This window comes from Anolis carolinensis, unplaced genomic scaffold (genome assembly GCF_035594765.1).
Source record: "Anolis carolinensis isolate JA03-04 unplaced genomic scaffold, rAnoCar3.1.pri scaffold_14, whole genome shotgun sequence".
In the NCBI taxonomy this organism is placed as follows: domain Eukaryota; kingdom Metazoa; phylum Chordata; class Lepidosauria; order Squamata; family Dactyloidae; genus Anolis; species Anolis carolinensis.
This window is the reverse complement of record NW_026943825.1, coordinates 3,196,021-3,215,247: the sequence shown is the minus strand read 5'-3', so window position 1 is coordinate 3,215,247 and position 19,227 is coordinate 3,196,021. Positions and strand designations below refer to the sequence as shown.

General features: G+C 43.0%; 2 protein-coding genes across 3 annotated transcripts in view; one reads left to right on the top strand and one right to left on the bottom strand.

Moving 5' to 3' along the window:
• LOC134294370 (tigger transposable element-derived protein 1-like) overlaps positions 1-19,227 on the bottom strand; it is an 86,864-nt gene that overhangs the window by 5,242 nt on the left and 62,395 nt on the right. The window lies entirely within an intron of this gene.
• Positions 398-18,789, top strand: dedd (death effector domain containing). 2 transcript variants are annotated; one of them, XM_008124284.3, is made up of 6 exons: positions 398-543; positions 4,170-4,231; positions 8,884-9,275; positions 12,296-12,403; positions 13,848-13,994; positions 15,543-18,789. In XM_008124284.3, exons 1-6 carry the CDS (start codon positions 424-426, stop codon positions 15,917-15,919), a joined length of 1,206 nt encoding a protein of 401 aa, XP_008122491.1. In that variant the 5' UTR covers positions 398-423; the 3' UTR covers positions 15,920-18,789. The 2 variants fall into 2 exon arrangements, with proteins under 2 accessions (XP_008122491.1, XP_062821291.1); XM_062965221.1 differs by having other exon boundaries at positions 478-543; positions 8,792-9,275.

Genomic DNA, 19,227 nt, shown 5'->3' with positions numbered 1-19,227 from the left:
GGTCATGTGGTCACTGGCAGGACTGCATGAAGTGCTGTTACCTTCTCGCCAGAGCAGTACCTATTGATCTACTCACATTTGCATGTTTTCGAACTGCTAGGTTGGCAGAAGCTGGGGTTCACAGCGGGCGCTCATTCCGCTCCCCTGCGAAACAGCGAGTCCGCGAAAAGCGAACCGCGAAACCGTGAGGGAACACTGTCCCCAAAATCAGAATCCTAGAGAAATCATTAGCATTCTTTAAAACGTGTCGTCACTTCCGATCTGATACAAGTCCCCGGATGTGGCAAGAACGGGGAAAAAAACCGGTTCCTAAATGTCACTTCCGGCCCGCCGGGAGAAAAAAAAATCCCCGGATGTAGCGCTCGAGTCGGTCTGAGGAAAGAATGTTTCCCTTGTTGTCGTCACTTCCGGCCTGCCGCGAAGATGCAGCGAGAAGGCGGAGCGGAGTGCCCGGATGTTCCTCAAGGAAAGGAGGAGGGAGGGGGGAGGGAGGAGCGGCCCGGATGGATCCAAGATGGCGGCTCGGGTGGCCCTGAGGAGAGAGTGAGCGGGGAAGGGAGGGCCGGGGGCCCCGCGGGGACGGGCAGGGCCCGGAGGGAGGCGCCGGGGGGCGGGGAAGGGCCCGGGAGGATGGGCGGGGAGGAAGAAAACCCCCTTGGACCCCTCTCCCCCCTCCAATAGAGAAGGCCCTGCCGCGGTGCTTCAAAGAGGCCTTCTTAAAGGGACATGCCCTCGCACTTACCTTCCCCCTTCATGATAAAAGCCTCGTGACGTGAAGGTTGGGTTGCTGACCTGAAGGCTGCCAGGTTCGAATCCCACCCGGGGAGAGCGCGGATGAGCTCCCTCTGTCAGCTCCAGCTCCATGCCGGGACATGAGAGAAGCCTCCCACAAGGATGGTCAAAACATCAAAACATCCGGGCAACATCCTTGCAGACGGACAATTCTCTCACTCCAGAAGCAACTCCGGTTGCTCCTGACACGGAAAAAAAATAAACCTTCCCCCTTTCTCCCAGTATGGGGACCAGGCCCATCGCCATCCCAAGTGTCATTCCTCGAAAGTTCCTTAAAAGGACAGTCCCTCCTCTCCCCTTTAAGACTTACCTGCCTTTCAAGGTGAGAGGCCGTTCTCCCAATCTGGAGAAATCATCATAACCATAGGGTACCTGTGAGTTTTCTGGGCTGTCTGGCCATGTCTCAGAAGGATTCTCTCCTGACGTTTCGCCCACATCTGTGGCAGGCATCCTCAGAGGTGTGTATTTTAATACAGTAGAGTCTCACTTATCCAAGCCTCCCTTATCCAAGCCTCTGGATTCTCCAAGCCATTTTTGTAGTCAGTGTTTTCAATATATCGTGATATTTTGGTGCTAAATTCGTAAATACAGTAATTACAACATAACATTACTGTGTATTGGAACTACTTTTTCTGTCAAATTTGTTGTATAATATGATGTTTTGGTGCTAAATTTGTAAAATCATAACCTAATTTGATGTTTAATAGGCCTTTCCTTATCCCCTCCTTATTATCCAAGATATTCGCTTATCCAAGCTTCTGCCGGCCCGTTTAGCTTGGATAAGTGAGACTCTACTGTAATAACAGTAACATGTCTCACAACCTCTGAGGATGCCTGCCTTAGATGTGGGCGTAACATCAGGAGAGAATACTTCTAGAACATGGCCAGACAGCCCGGAATACTTACAACAACCCGCCAATAACAATACAGTAGCTTCACTTATCCAAGCTAAACGGGCCAGCAGAAGCTTGGATAAGCGAATATCTTGGATAATAAGGAGGGGTTAAGGAAAGGCCTATTAAACATCAAATTAGGTTATGATTTTACAAATTAAGCACCAAAACATCATGTTATACAACAAATTTGACAGAAAAAGTAGTTCAATACGCAGTAATGTTATGTTGTAATTACTGTATTTACGAATTTAGCACCAAAATATCACAATGTATTGAAAACATTGACTACAAAAATGGCTTGGATAATCCAGAGGCTTGGATAAGGTAGTGTTGAATAAGTGAGACTCTACTGTATTGAAAACATTGACTACAAAAATGGCTTGGATAATCCAGAGGCTTGGCTAAGCGAGTGTTGGATAAGTGAGACTCTACTGTATTTTAATATGCATTTTATTGTAAAATGTTTTAAAGAAATACATCTTAACACGTGTATTTGTAGAATTCTTTTTTACAATGAGTAGCTGTAAGTTTTTTGGGCTGTCTGGCCATGTTCCAGAAGCATTGTCTCCTGACGTTTCATCCACATCTATGGCAGGCATCCTCAGAGGTTGTGAACTTTCTTGGAAGAGTATATTCCCATTGAAGCAGCCTAGAATGGTATTGGCCTTCCTCACTGCAGCGTCACACTGTTGACTTATGTCCAGCTTGTTGTCCATTAATAATAATAATTATTATTATTGCTAAGACTCCTAGATCCCGTTTTCAAGTCACATCCTATATTGCTTCCCTCATCCTATTCTTGAGTATGCTCTTTTTGATATAGTCTAGAATCGGCATTGGCTTTTTAGCTGCAGCATCTCACCATTGGCTTATGTCCAACTTGTAGTCCATTAATAATAGTAATAATAATAATAATAATAATAATAATAATAATAATTTTATCTCTTACCCACCTCTCCTTGTGACTTGAGGCGGGTTACAGCATAATTAAAACACATAAATATTGTAAATATTACACAAGTACAAATATATATATATATATATATATATATATATATATATATATATAAAAATACATATTAAGATACACATAAAGGAGAGGCAACCTAAGAAATGTAACGGTGAAGGGGAGTCAAAGCCAGAGGGGGATTGTATGCCCCCCACACACTATTTCATTGCTTTTTCTGTTTTCATCATTCACCTCTCTTCTTTCTTTTCCTTCTGTTTTCCCTTCTCTTTCTGCCTTCCCTCATTTTTCTAATACCTTTCCCCCCTCTTTTTCCTTTTGTCACCTTCCCTTCCTTCCTCCCTTTCCCTCATACACACGTCACCTAGCAACAGCCAATCCTATTCCTTTCTTTCCTTTGCTCCGGGTCCAAAAGGAGTCTTTTTTTTTAGTCAAAACTCCTCAGTTATTTGAACTTGAACAAGGAAGGCTCTGTGTGCCAAGCGTGGTCCAGATCCATCAAGCCACGGAGGAGCCTTTGTGGGACAAAAGCAACCAGCAGACAGACATACTTTGACTTTTGTATTTATAGACAATATCAGAGTTGTTGAAACGTGTTGGGGGAAAAAGTATTTAGTCAGATACCAATTGTACAAGTTCTCTCACTTAAAAAGACGAGAGAGGCCTGTAATTGACATCATAGGTAGACCTCAACTATGAGAGACAACATGAGAAAACACATCCAGAAAATCACAGTCTGATTTTTCACAAATTTATTTGCAAATTATGGTGGAAAATAAGTATTTGGTCACCTACAAACAAGCAAGATTTACGGGGAGATCTATAATGGTATTTTAGAATATAGCCTTTTTTTTGTATTTTCCCCACATTTTAATCAATGCTGATCTTACAAAGTGGTTGCCGAAGTTTTTTTGATTGTCTTTCTAGCCGCAAGGCTATTCAATGCTGATTGACTTTGCAGCCACAAGGCTACTCGATGCTAATCAAGCTTGCCAATTGCTACATTTACATTTGCTTCAAACAGACAATTATTATTATTTTATTTTTGTATGCCGCCTCCATCTCCCCAACACAATACAATAATATAGCCCAATACAATAATATAATATCATAAAATCAATAGTTGAGACATCAAAGAATGCATTTAAAAACAAATTAAACAAGTCATGATTTAAAATAGAAATAATTAAAATATTAAACAAGCGTTCTTTCCTCCACCCTGGACAATCCATAGATATATATATACACTCCACTTTCCTCATTTTTAACAGACCTCTGAACAACTCTGAGGATGCCAGGCACAGATGCAGTCGAAATGTCAGGGAAGAATGCTACTGGAACATGGCCATACAGCCCGACAAACTCACAGCAACCTAATGATTCCGGACATGAAAGCCTTCGAAAACCTAGTTTATACCCCTATCCAAACTGGATATGAAATGCATTGCTTTGTTTCAAAAGTAAGTATTCTAGAGCCTATATATGTTCACATTTGGCCCTCTGTACCTCCCCAGCTTTGCCGGATTGGGTCTCGGTGTGGCCAAAAGGGAGCCCCAGAGGAGCAAGAAGACGTAAGGTATGTGTGTGAAGCCTGGAGTGACAATGGCTGGTGATTCATGCCGCCCCGCTCTTCCGTCGCTTATTAGCATAAGTAGAGCAAGGCAGAGGCGGGACGGAAGGCTTGCTTCCGGTTTGAGTGACCTGCCCTTTGGGCGAGTAGCCTGACCGACTTTTTGGAGCTGTCAAGAAATAAATAAGCCCGGGAGGAGTCTTCACGCTGCTGGGAACCAGAACGGAAACTCAGATCAGCGTAAGGTTTTATTGTTGTTGGGTCAGATTACTCTTCTCTGAATACATTGGCTCAGAGGGCAGCATTTTGTTATTTATAATTTCTTAGGGATTGACTGGGAAATTTTGGTGCCGAGGTTTGTGCCTTCCTTCTTGCAAGAATTCAAAGCATTGGTTGTGATCTGTAAAGACCATTGTTGATGCGTTGCCATTATTACATTGCACTTTATTGTCCATTTTAGCTGTGAAACTACCTCTCCCTATTTCGGAATATTCTGCACGTTGGCCTAGATCTATGAATTAGTCTCCTGTTTTTAACATTTTATGCTGCATGTTGATTTTAATGACTGTTTTATCGATGCTGATGTTTTTATTGTTTGGATAATTGTGTTATTGTTTTGTTATTGTTATTATATTGTATTGGGCAAGGCCCCATGTAAGCCGCCCCAAGTCCCTTCGGGGAGATGGGGCGGGGTAGAAAAATAAAATTATTATTATTATTATTATTATTATTATTATTATTATTATTATTATTATTATTATAACTTCTGGTTGTAGGAAGGATGGCCTCATCCATCTTTTGTGATCTTTCATGTCCTGGGAAACTTTTTGTTGGCTGCTCCCTTTGTAGAAAGATTAGACTGTTGTTTGTTTTGCTATCCTTCCTTAAGACAGGAGAAGATCTTTGTGTTGAGGACAGATTGCTTAGAGGAAAAAAGGCTGTTTTCTTTGTTTCCTTTTGGGTTGCTTCTAATTCTATTGCTGATTTGTGCAGGATGAATTTGGCAGTTGTGTGTGTCCTAAGCAGCATTGAATTCTGGTCTGAAAAAAAATGGGTTTATTATTGTTATATGCATTTATTTCTATCCCATTTCTTTTTCTCGTCTTGGTTTCTGTTTGATCACAGAGGCCTTTGGGAGACTCTCAGCCCCGAGGTCACAGCTGAAGCCCAGAACTAGGTCAGCCACCTTAGACGGGTCAGAGGTTGTGAGTGTGGTAAACAAGGATAATCCAGGATGAGGAATCGAGAAGTGAAATAGGGCAAGGTGCTCCGGAATGGTGCGGAAGGCACATGGACTGAGGGACCTAATAGTTCACCTGCCAGGTTGCTTCCCTTATATAACTGCTTTGAGAAAGGCGGATAGGGTCAAAGCCATCCTTTATCCCTCCCAAAGGTATATGTCTTAAGGAGAAGCTTTAATAGCAAGATCCAGAGCCATAGGCCTGGTGTCTGTTTGGACAGTTTAGGACACGCCTCTGAAAGGCAGTAGATTGGGTCTTGCTCTGTTTATGCTAAGATGGATAGAATATGAAATGTATTGATTGATAGTTGTCTCTGTATTTGTGGTGTTGACTTTTGCGGATTTGAGTATGCATGAGTTTGATTTTAAAAACGTTCTCTATAGGTCCTCCAGTGTAACTTTATTATTATTAAGATGTTTAATGTGTTGTCGAAGGCTTTCATGGCCGGAATCACTGGGTTGCTGTGAGTTTTCCGGGCTGTATGGCCATGTTGCAGAAGCATTCTCTCTTGACGTTTCACCCACATCTATGGCAGTCATCCCCAGAGGTTGTAGAGGTCTGTTGGAAACTAGGCAAATGAGGTTTTTTATATCTGTGGAAGGTCCAGGGTGCGAGAAAGAACTCTTGTCTGTTGGAGGCAAGTGTGAATGTTGATTAACATTGAATGGTCACCTTGATTAACATTGAATGGTCTTGCAGATTCAAAGCTTGGCTGCTTCCTGCCTGGGGAAATCCTTTGTTGGGAGGTGTTAGCTGGCCCTGATTGTTTTATGTCTGGAATTCCCTTGTTTTTTGAGTGTGGCTCTTTATTTAGTGTCGTGATTTTAGAGTTTTTTAAATACTGTTAGCCAGATTTTGTTCATTTTCATTGTTTCCTCCTTCCTTTTGAAATTGTTCACTTGCTTGTAGATTTCAATAGCTTTTCTGTGTCGGCTGACATGGTGGTTATTAGAGAGGTCCAGCCTTTCTGTGTTCTCAAATAATATGCTATGTCCAGGTTGGTTCATCAAGTGCTCCCAACCTTTGAGGGTGTCTGCCATAAATGTGGGTGAAATGTCAGGAGAGAATGCTTCTGGAACATACAGCCTGGAAAACTCACAGCATCCCAGTGACTCCGGCCATGAAAGCCTTGGACAACACATTATGATGTTTGTTTATATCCTGATTTTTCTCTCTTCAAGGAGATTCAAAGCAGCCAGCATTAAAATCATTTCAATACAATTTAAAAGATACGTATATTAAGTGGTAGTAATTATCACTGGTATTAAAAACATTTCTTTCTCATCGACTTATAGAAATATGTTTTAATAGATGCATTTAGTTGCATGTTATTTTATTATGATGTACTTTAGCTGTGCCCTACCTCGGGCCAAGAGATGAGGCAGGTAAAAAATAAAAAAAATATTACCATCACCAACAACATCATCTTTCTGTATGTTGGGGGACTTTCTTGCCTCCTTCTAATATCTTGAAAGAACCAACAAAGGCACGGTTAGGCTTATCTGGGTTGGCTGACCTTCTGTCTGGTCATTCACTTCAGGAGTTTGTGCTGGCTATAAATACAGCATGCTGTTCAACGTAAAAGCTGTGGAGGTCAAGCTCTTCTAAGAATATCCACACAAGACTTCATTAATAAAAAGAACCCCAGGCCAACAGGTTTTAAGCAGGGGCTAGATAGCCATCTGTTGGGAGGGCTTTGATGGCAGAATGGGATTGGACTGGATGGCCCTTGGGGGTCCCTTGCATTTCTAGGATTCAATAGTTCTGTTGTTGTTGTTGTTAGGTAGAGACTGGATGGCCATCTTTTGGGAGGGTTTTGATTGTCCCATTCCTGCTTAGCAGAAGGGGGTTGGACTGGATTCTATGGTTCGAGGATGTAGATGTAGAGGCTGGATGACCATCTGTCAAGAGGACTTTGATTGTGTCATCCTGCCTCGCAAAATGGGATTTACTTGATGGCCCTTGAGAGGCCCTTCCAATTATAAGATTCTGTGGTTCTATTATGATTGTTGTTATTACTACTAGGTAGAGGCTGAATGGCTATCTGTCAGGAGGGTTTTGATTGTGCCTTTCCTGCTTGGCAGAAGGGGGTTGGACTAGATGTTTTCAGACTAGAATTCTATGGTTCGATGATGATGATGATTATGATGTAGAGGCTGGATGGCCATCTGTCAGGAGGGCTTTGATTATGTCTTCCTGCCTGGCAGAATGGGATTGGACTGGATGGCCCCCTTGAGAATATCTTCAAACTCTAGGATTCTATTATATGATGGTGATTATGATAATGTAGAGCCTGGTCATCTGTTGGGAGGGCTTTGATTGTGCCTTTTCTGCTTGGCAGAAGAGAGTTGGGCTGGATGACCCCCTTGAGAATATATTCAACCTCTAGGGTTCTATGGTTCTATGATAATGATAATGATGGTGGTGATGATAATGATGTAGAGGCTGGATGACCATCTGTCAGGAGGGCCTTGATTATGTCTTTTATTTTTTATTATTTATTTATTTATTTTCAATATTTATATCCCGCCCTTCTCACCCGAAGGGACTCAGGGCGGCTTACAACACTGGCACAATTAGATGCCTATACAAAATCAATCAACAATACATAAAATCAGTTAAAAACAATTAAATACAATATAAAATTACAGTATATAAATTTAAAAAGTACTGTATATACTCGAGTATAAGGCTAGTTTTTCCGCCCTTTTTAGGACTAAAAAACCCTCCTTGGCTTATACTCGGGCGAGGGTCCTGGTGGGCTTATATTCAGGTCGGCTTATACTCAAGTATATATGGTATATTTATTATTTTTTCTCTTATTATTGATTTTGTTACATTTATTATTTTACTCTATTAATTATTATTATTACATTTATTATTTTACTCTTGTTACTTTTACATTTATTTTACTACATTTTTATTATTATTAATACATTTATTATTTTACTCTATTTATTATTACATTTATTATTTTACTGCATTTATTATTATTATTATTACATTTATTATTTCACTCTATTATTATGAAAAGGATACATAAGCACATTGACATTGAAGAAGATAAAAATAATGATTTAATCAGAGTTGGACAGTCATATCTTAAATTACAGTTTGATGTAAAGATTCAAAAACATTGAAACTACTGAGGCCTCAATTAATGTAATTTGATTGGCATCTCGGCTTATACTGGAGTCAATGTTTCCCCAATTTTTTTGTGGTGAAATTAGGTACCTCGGCTTATATACAGGTCGGCTTATACTTGAGTATATACGGTACATATGCTCAGATCTGTTCATCCGAAAACTTCGTGCTTTATCCATAGGTCAGTCTGTGTCATCTTTATCGTCTTTGTGCCTCGTAGAATGGGATTGGATTGGATGGCTCTGCACTGACCAGCCTTGCTCTCCTTGTCAGGGTCCCCAATCGAGGAGCTGCCCCGGTCGCCGTGGAAACTGGGGCCCGCCCCCCTCCGCCCGCGATGGCCGCCCCCAGGAAGCGCAGCCGGCAGCAGGCCTGGCCGGAGGAGGAGGGCGACCGGGAGCACGGCCTCTACAGCCTGCACCGCATGTTCGACATCGTGGGCACCCACCTGACCCACCGCGATGTCCGGGTGCTCTCCTTCCTCTTTGTGGACGTCATTGACGACTACGAGCGGGGCATGATCCGCAGCGGGCGGGACTTCCTGCTGGCGTTGGAGAGGCAGGGCCGCTGCGACGAGACCAACTTCCGGCAGGTGTTGCAGTTGTTGCGCATCATCACCCGCCATGACTTGCTTCCCTACGTCACGCTGAAGCGCAGGAAGGCTGGTAGGTTGCTTGCTTGCTTCTCTCCTTTCACACACACATAACAAATAGTGGGGAGATAGTGGCTCTTAGGAGCCCCAGTGGCAAAGTGGGTTAAAGCACTAACCTGCTGAATTTGCAGACCGAAAGGTCCCAGGTTCATAACCCGGGAGTGGAGTGAGCGCCTGCTGTTAGCTCCAGCTCCTGCCAACCTAGCAGTTCGAAAACATGCCAATGTGAGTAGATCAATAGGTACCGCTCCGGCGGGAAGGTAATGGCGCTCCATGCAGTCCTGCCAGTGGCCACATGACCCTGGAGGTGTCTATGGACAATGCCGGCTCTTCGGCTTAGAAATGGAGATGAGCACCAACCCCCAGAGTCGGACACAACAGGACTTAACGTCAGGGGAAACCTTTACCTTTAGTGGCTCTTCATTCAGGCCTTTCGATAAAGATTGCTCATCCCCATAACAATCCTGTATCTGCGACCATTTTCGTACCGGTTTGCCCTTCCAAGAATTTGCAGCACTTTATCAGTTACCTCGTGTTTACAATATTTATGTGGTGCACTTTATCCAGTATATTTTTACAATCTCTCCGTTTTAATCCATGTTTTTTTAAGTTTTTGTCATTTACTTTATTGGTTAATGTTTAAATTTTTAATTGTGCATGTATCTTGTCTATTGTTGTGTTTTATATTGTCATTGTTTTTATTCGGGCTTGGCCCCATGTAGTAATAATAATAATAATAATAATAATAATAATAATAATAATAATAATAATAATAATAAAAACTTATCTCCCCCCAGGGACTCGGGGCGGCTTACAATGTTACAAAAGAACAAGACACATACATTAACACACTATGCACAGGTTAAAACACAATATGGTAATAAAAACAAAGTTGAAACAAAAGTTAATATAACAGTAATAGCATGTCATGATCTCCAATCTTTGACATCTCCGGACACAGCAAGCGCTGACAAAGAACAGATGCCAGCCATAAAACGGGCCAGCCATAAAACCTCAATTACCCTCTGGTATGTGAGAGCCCCTATATAAATGGGCTACAGAGAAGATTCTGGTATTCTGTACAATAAAACCTGTTGGAATCTACCAGCAGTATGTCTTGGTGATTTGTTACCCACAGCACAACTGGAAGAAGAGAACCTAACATAGCATCAAACAACCACCAATACAATTCAGTCAAATTCAGAGATGTGGGGGGGGGGGGGGGGGCTGTAAGCCACCCTGAGTCCCCTTTGGGGAGATAGAGGCGGGGTATAAAAATAAAGTTATTACAGTATTATTATTATTATTATTAGATAGAAAAGTCAGGTAAAAAAGAAGAAAAGGGTGGGATGGGGATGGTGGAGTTAACGTTATAATTGTAATATCTCTTTCATCTCTATTACACATTACTTAAAGTATTACAATTCCATATATCCTCTATAACAAACAGAGGAGTAATACTGCCATCTAATTTTAAACCTAGTAGTCATATCTTCTTATATTTTCTGTATTATGGCAAGTTTTTCTTGTCTTCTTGCATATTAAACAAATAGTGGGGAGATGGAAAAGTCAGGTATTTATTTATTGTGCCAGAAGCAAATTCAGGGTACAGTTATACCCTCCCCAGTAATATTCGGCAGGCCCCGACTCTTTTGGGCTTCTGGAAGAACCTAAAAACATGGCTACATGCGCAAGCATTTAATGAGCAAGTACTATGATTTGACACGGTCTAAACTAAGGGTTTATGTGCAAGGTGCTGGACTAATGGACTTAAGTATTTATATGTTTTTAAGTGTGTTAAAGCACTGAGCTGCTTAATTTTCAGACCGAAAGGTCCCAGGTTCAAATCCTGGGAGCGGAGTGAGCGCCCGCTGTTGCTCCAGCTTCTGCCAACCTTGCAGTTTGAAAACATGCAAACCTGAGTAGATCAATAGGTACTGCTCCGGTGGGAAGGTAACGGCGCTCCATGCAGTCATGCCGGCCACATGACCTTGGAGGTGTCTACGTACAACGCCGGCTCTTCGGCTTAGAAATGGAGATGAGCACCAACCTCAGAATCAGACATGACTAGACTTAACGTCAGGGGAAACCTTTACCTTTTTAAGCTTTGTACAGTGTTTTTATTATGTATTGCTAAGTGATTTAATTCTGTTGTTGATTTTTATTGAATTTGTTTGAGCATTGAATTTTGCCAGTTTTGTAAGCCGCCTTGAGTCCCCTCGGGTGAGAAAGGCGGGGTAAAAATGTAAATAAATAATGTACAGTAGAGTCTCACTTATCCAAGGTAAACGGGCCGGCAGAAGCTTGGATAAGCAAATAACTTGGATGATAAGGAGGGATTAAGGAAAAGTCTATTAAACATCAAATTAGGTTATGATTTTACTAATTAAGCACCAAAACTTCATGTTATACAACAAATCTGACAGAAAAAGCAGTTCAATACGCAGTAATGTTATGTTGTAATTACTGTATTTACGAATTTAGCACCAAAATATCACGATATATTGAAAACATTGATTACAAAAATGGCTTGGATTATCCAGAGGCTTGGATAAGCGAGGCTTGGATTAGTGAGAGACTACTGTATTTAAAAAAGCAAAGTTAAACACTTGGCATTATGCTAAATGTCCTTTGACCAGAAGCTGGACACTTGGAGTGCCTCTGGTGCTGCTGTGAGAAGGTCCTCCGTTGTGCATGTGGCAGGGCTCAGGTTGCATTGTAGTAGGTGGTCTGTGGTTTGTAGTAGGTGGTCTGTGGTTTGGTTTCTTCTCGGCACTCGCATGTCATGTTCTAGCCCATTTCTTAAGGTAAGCTCTGCATCTCATGGTGGCAGAGCGGAGCCACTTCAGCGCCTTCCAGGTCACCCAATTTTCTGTGCGCCCAGGATGGAGTCTAGATGGCCTCTGGGGCACCCATTTTTATGATTCGCTGGCCTTTCACTTAGCAGTGTTCACAACCACCCTTTTCTTTTTCTTTTTTTCTCTTTGTCCCCTACTCATCTTTCCTGCTAACACTTCCTCTTGCCTCTTGCAGTTTGTCCGGACCTCGTCGACAAGTATTTAGAAGAGACCTCCATCCGCTACGTGACGCCGCGAGCCCATAGTGGCGCCGAGCAGGTTCCTGCCCATCAACACAAATCTGGTGAGACTTTTTGAAGCTGTATACCTCACAGTTTCTCCCATTTTGGGGGCATTCCCTCCTGCGTTTCCTCCTGCATGGAGTCAACGTATTCATGTGTTGTCCAAGGCTTTCATGGCCAGAATCACATTGTAGTTGTGTGTTTTTCGGGCTGTTTTCTGTGCTGAATGCTTCTGGAACATGGCTATACAGCCCGGAAAACACACAACAACCAGGTCAATGCATTGTCGAAAGCTTTCATGGCCGGAATCACGGGGGTGTTGTTGTGTGGTTACAGTAAATATAATACAAAAATTAATAACTACAATAAGAAATAAAAAAATTATAAAATAAATATTTATTTATTTATGTATTATTTTTATTTATTTATTTGCAGTATTTATATTCCGCCCTTCTCACCCCGAAGGGGACTCAGGGCGGATTACAATGAACACATATATGGCAAACATTCAATGCCAACAGACAAACAACATTCAGTTTTAGACAGACACAGAGGCATTTTTAACATCTTTCAGCTTCACGATTCCGGCCACAGGGGGAGCTGTTGCTTCCCGTCCATTGGTGGCTGTTCTTCCGCATTCTTTCCTCGTGAGCAGTTTTATGGTGGCTGTTCTTCCTCATTGGTGGCTGTTCTTCCTCATTCTTTCCTCATGAGCAGTTTTATGGTGTTGTAGATTAGTTAAATTAGCCTCCCGCATAAAGCGTACCTAAATTTTCCCTACTTGACAGATGCAACTGTCTTTCGGGGCTGCTAGGTCAACAGCAAGCCGGGGCTATTTTTTTTTTTTAATGGTCGGAGGCTTAACCCGACTTGGGCTTCGAACTCATGACCTCTCAGTCAGTAGTGATTTATAGCAGCTGGTTACTAGCCAGCTGCGCCACAGCCCGGCCCCATATATATTACATTTATATCCCGCCCTTCTCACCCCGAAGGGGACTCAGAGCGGCTTACAAATTAAATTTACATACAATATTATATTATTCGCATAGCACAATACTGGCAATAAATTACTATATTGTACTATATCAATATATTGTAATATTATTAATATTAAATTATTATTAAATACAGCAAGTTACAATTAATACACACAATTTGCAATAATAACTATAATAGAAACAAGAATAAAATAAATTTTAAAAAGTAAATTGCTCACGAATTCTGGTTAGCTGAGAGTCAGGTGTAGTATTAGTAGTAATTATACTAATTGTAATTGTAATAATATATCTGCTAATGAAATAGTAAAAAAATCAAACCATAATCATAATATATCTACCAATAAAACAGTAAAAATGAAACCATAATCATAATATGTTTTCTAATAAAATAACACAATAACAAAGCTGTTTGTTGTAGGCCCAAAGTTGCTTTGCTTCTTGTTTACTCGTTTTTCAAGGGCTACGGAAACCTCCCCCCTTGAGCCTTTTGCCCGCTTGTGCCTTGCAGTGCCTGCCCACCACCCGCTGGTCTGCTGCTCCTCTTCGGGGCCCCAAATCTGTCCCAAGAGGTCCGGGCGGGGAAGGGCCCTCCTCAGTAACCAACGGAAAAGAAGGAAGTCGGTGACGCCGGACCCGAAGGACAAACAGACGTGCGGTAAGGACCTTTGGCGCCTGCAGGAGGCCTTGTTTCCAAATAGGTTTACAGCTGTGTGTTTTGCACGGTCCTTGTGATTTAATAGACCTTTCATTCAGCTTCATTCATACCCTCACATATAAAATCCACATTTATCAAATCTATACAGTAGACTCCCGCTTATCCAACTTTTGCTAATCCAACGTTCTGTATTATCCAACGCAGTCTGCCTCCTGCCCGGATCCACAGCTGGTTTTCTAGGCAGCAACGCAGAGCAGGCCAACACGCCCAACAACAAAAGAAGTGCAGCCACGCTCCTAAACAAGTTGTTGTAAAACATGACGTTTTGGTGCTTAATTTGTAAATTAATTTGATGTATAATAGGCCTTTCCTTTATCCTTGCGTATTATCCAACATTTTCGCTTATCCAACGTTCTGCCGGCCCGTTTATGTTGGAACTCCCTCCCCAGCGATGTAAGATCAGCCCCCTCCCTTTTGGCCTTCAGAAGGAACGTGAAGACCTGACTCTGGGATCAAACTTTTGGATAACTGTACAGTGCAAGAATGGATGTCTAAAATGTATAATGACCATGATTTTTTGGTTGGCGTGATTTTTAACTGTTGTAATGTTTAAATTTTTATGTCTAAATTTTTAAATATTTAATATTTTAAGCTTTGATTTTATATGTGTTTTGGTGCAGTGAATTGTGCCGTGTGTAAGCCGCCTTGAGTCCCCTCCGGGGTGAGAAAGGCGGGTTATAAATGGGGCAAATTATTAATAATCATAATAATAATAATAAGCGAGACTCTACTGTATATCATATTTCATCATGACATCAGAGCTGAAGAAGGGAGAAAGCAGGTGGGCCGTAGTAGTAGTAATAATAATAATAATAATAATAATAATTTGATGGAATTAACAGTTGGAATATTTATTTATTTACAGTATTTATATTCTGCCCTTCTCACCCCTCCTTATTATCCAAGATATTCACTTATCCAAGCTTCTGCCGGCCCGTTTAGCTTGGATAAGTGAGACTCTACTGTATTGCGGAATTGGTGGTAGTTAAGGTAAAGGGTAAAGGTGTGGAGTCCAGATAATCCATTTAAAGCAGATAATATAAGATTATAAATGGGTTATATAGCTGTGTGGAAGGGCCTTGAGTCTACACTGCCATCTAATCCAGTTAAAATCTGATAATTTGTATTTTATAGGCAGTGGGGAAGAGGCCTAAGTGAGGCCTAACTGCCTGTCCCTTGGGTGAGTGGGTTGCTAGGGGACCAAGTGGGTGGAGCTTAGCCTTCTAACTGGCAGCAATTGGATAAAAACAATTATTCCTCTCCCTCTAATTAGGACTTTATTTTTATTTTCTTTTTGTTGTATCAACCTAGAGGCGTGGATGAGGGGTTGTGCTGTCAATTTTCGAGGTTGGGGGGTGTTTAGTTTTGTTGTTTTGGCGGTCGCCAGGATTCCATCACTCTTTTATATATATAGATTATTATTCTTCTTCTTCTTCTTCTTCTAACGGCCATTGCTGACGTTGCTTGTGGTTGCGTCTTCCCTTGCAGACATCCGCTTGCGGGTGCGGGCGGAGTACTGCCAGCACGAGACGGCCCTGGAGGGCAACGTCTTCTCCAACAAGCAGGACCCGCTGGAGCGGCAGTTTGAGCGCTTCAGCCAGGCCAACACCATCTTGAAGAGCCGGGACCTGGGCTCCATCATCTGTGACATAAAGTTCTCGGAGCTGACCTACCTGGACGCCTTCTGGCGCGACTACATCAATGGCTCGCTGCTGGAGGCCCTGAAGGGGGTCTTCATCACGGACTCGCTCAAGCAGGCGGTGGGCCACGAGGCCATCAAGCTCCTGGTCAACGTCGACGAGGAGGATTACGAGGTGGGCCGCCAGAAACTCCTGCGGAACTTGATGCTCCAGACGGCCCCCTGAAGAACACCCACCGGCTCTTCCCCTGCTCCCCTTTCGTCCTCTCGGATGGATTTTTTAATTATTTTTTTCCTCCCCCCCCCTTTGCAAAAAAAAAAAAATACTCCCCACAACAAGAGGGGAAAAAATCTCAGAAAACGAACCACCCAACCTCCCGCCATGATGTCTCCTCCTTCGAGACCTTGTGTAAGGAATACGTGCTACTATTGTTGGTTTTGCTTTCCGGGAAACGTCCGGAAGGCCCCATTTCTGTTTCCTCGCGCCATTTTGAAAGTCAACCGGAGGCTGGGAAACACCCGGAAGGCCCCGTTACCTACGTTCCTATCCTTGTTGGCCATTTTGAGAATCGGCGGGAGGCAGGGAATGACCGGAAGGGCCCATTGCCTAGATTTACTTAGGTCTCCTTTCCTTGTCGGCCATTTTTAAAGGCAGGGGAATCTCCAGAAAGGCCCATTGCCCAGGTTTACTTTGGTCTCCTTTTCTTGTCAGCCATTTTGAAAGTCAACCGGAGGCAGGAAAACACCCGGAAGGCCCCGGTAGCTAAGTTCCTTTCCCTGTCAGACATTTTGAAAAACCCATGTGAGGCAGGAACGCTTCCAGAAGCCCCCATTGTCTGTCGTCTCTGTCGGTCATTTTGAAAATCAACGGAAGGGTCGGGAAAAGCCTGGAAGGCCTCACTACCTCTAAGGTTTCCTTAGGCCTCTTTTTCCTGTCAGCCATTTTGAAGAACGACGAGAGAGAGAGAACGCATAGGGAGGCCCCATAGCCAGCCATTTGGAAGCTCACTTGAAAGGCAGGGATTCTTCCGGAAGGCCCCATTATCTCTTCAGGTTTCCCGGGCCGCCTTTCCTGGTCGGCCATTTTGAAAATCGAGGGGAAGCAGGGAAACTTCTGGAAGGTTTCCTTAGGCTATTCCGTTAGCCATTTTGAAGAGCAACGGGAGGGGAGAACTTCCAGAAAACTCGATTGTCGGCCATTTTGAAAATCAACAGGAGGCAGGGATAGTTCTGCAAGGCTTCCCAAGGCCTTCTTTCTTCAGCAGCCATTTTGAAGAGCGACAGGAGGGAGAGAACTGAGGGAAGGCCTCATTGTCGGCCATTTTGGAAATTGACGGGAGGGAAAGAACCTCTGGAAGGCCTCATTGTCAGCCATTTTGAAGCTCAATGAGAGGTAAGGAAACTTCCGGAAGGTTTCCTGAGGCCTTCTTTCCCTGTTGGGAAGAGTGACAAGAGGGCGAGAACTTCTGGAAGGCCCCATTGTTGGCCATTCTGAAAATAGACATGAGGCAGGGATACTTCCGGAAGGTTTCCCAAGGTCTTCTTTCCCGTCGGCCATTTTGAAGAGGGAGAAAACTTCCAGAAGGCCCCGTTGTCGGCCATTTTGAAAATAGACATGAGGCAGGGATCCTTCCGGAAGATTTCCTGAGGCCTTCTTTTCCCGTCGGCCATTTTGAAGAGGGAGAAAACTTCCAGAAGGCCCCATTGTCAGCCATTTTGAAGCTCAACGAGAGGTAAGGAAACTTCCGGAAGGTTTCCTGAGGCCTTCTTTCCCTGTCGGCCATTATGAAGAGCGACGGGAGAGTGAGAACTTCTAGAAGGCCCCATTGTTGGCCATTTTGAAAATAGACGTGAGGCAGGGATACTTCCAGGTTTCCTGAGGCCTTTTCCCGTTGGCCATTTTGAAGAGGGAGAAAACTTCCAGAAGGCCCCGTTGTCGGCCATTTTGGAAATCGACTGAAGGCAGGGATACTTCTGGAAGGTTTCCTTAGGCTTTTTTGAAGAGAGATAGCAGGGTGAGAACTTCCAGAAGGCCCCATTTCCAGCCATTTTGAAAATCAATGAGAGGCAGAAACACCTCAAGAACTTTTCTCGAGGGCTTTCTTTCCCCGTCGGCCATTTTGAAGAGAGAGAAAACTTCCATCGGCCATTTTGAAAATCGACGGGAGGCGGGGAAACTTCCGGAAGGTTTCCCGAGGCCGTTTTGGAGAGCCTTGTCTCTGTCTTGTCCTCTCTTGTGCCGTTTCTCACTCCCTTTTGATTTCTCCTTTTCCAAAATTTAATAAGACTGTTTCTAGGCAAATTCGAAGAGAAAAAAAAAGACGCAAACCTGAACTTGTGACAGGGAAGATGTCATGCCAGTGTATTATCATTATGATGATTATGATTTTCCTTTGAAGCTGTGAGTTTTGGCGGCGGTTTCGGCGCTGTCGAGAGCCCGAACCGGCTCGGAAAGAGACTCCGAATCCCGTCGGGCGGATTCGTATGCATCGGGCTATGTTTTGTCGGTGCTCCCGGCGCCCCTCTCCTTTGTCCCGTCCATTTCGTGTGCCTTTTCTTCCCTCCGTTTGAGGGAGCCTCGGCCCTCCAAAGACGACAAAGGAATCTATTTACATATATGGCGTCCGTGCGGGAGTCAAAAAAGGTCCAAATCGTATGTTTCGGGGGGACGGGAGGGATTGTGTTATTCGGTCAGTTCTTCCTCTTCTTCCTTGGATTGAAATGGGAAATCGTCCTAAAACGGAATCACAATTTGTGCCGAATTTTCTGTTCCCCGTCTTGGGTTTTTCAAGAGCCGCTGTTAAGACGTTTCGGGTTGAATGGTCCTCCCGTTATGCATAAGGAATTGTTTTAGGAAAGGTCATTTTTCGTTTATTCCCCCCACCCCAAACAGTATTGGCTCCATCCAAAAATCCCCGGGGCTCCCATTTGTTTGTGTGCGTTTGAAAGGGGAATACTAATACCTTATTGGAAACTAATTTGGGGATTTAAAAAAACAAAACAAAACCCACAGTCTGTTCCATGATCTCAAACTGATCTTTGTAAAGTATTGTTTTCTTTTTTTGGAAAAAATATATATATACCACCACCCTGCAATGAGCCATGCTCCTGAATATGTGTCTTGCTATTGTTGTTGTTGTTATTGTTATATACTAGCTTGGGTCCCTGGCGTTGCCCAGGTTATTTGAAAAAATCAATTTTTAAATTGTACAAAATGCATAAGATTGTGGATGAACTATATAACTCACATCATGCCAGGTAGTTTGTGGAAGTGGGAGCATGTCTGTGGAAGTGGACACCCCAGCCACACACACATATACATATTTTCACTTTTATTATGTGTATAGATGTTGCTTTGGTCAAGTGAGAATGGCACTGACTTACCAGTGTTGGACGACAATTCCCAGTGTTGTTGTTATTATATACTAGCTTGGGTACCCGGCGTTGCCCGGGTTATTTGAAAAAGTCAGTTTTTAAATTGTACAAAATGCAATTTTGTAGTTCACCAGTTGTAGGTCACAAATGATGTGAACT

Excerpts from the sequence above, each read along its gene's own strand:
- dedd (XM_008124284.3), top strand. The coding sequence starts at position 424 with ATGCAGCGAGAAGGCGGAGCGGAGTGCCCGGATGTTCCTCAAGGAAAG. Across the intron at positions 4,232-8,883 it reads GAGGAGCAAGAAGACGTAAG|GGTCCCCAATCGAGGAGCTG; the intron begins GTATGTGTGTGA and ends TCTCCTTGTCAG. Across the intron at positions 12,404-13,847 it reads TGCCCATCAACACAAATCTG|TGCCTGCCCACCACCCGCTG; the intron begins GTGAGACTTTTT and ends TGTGCCTTGCAG.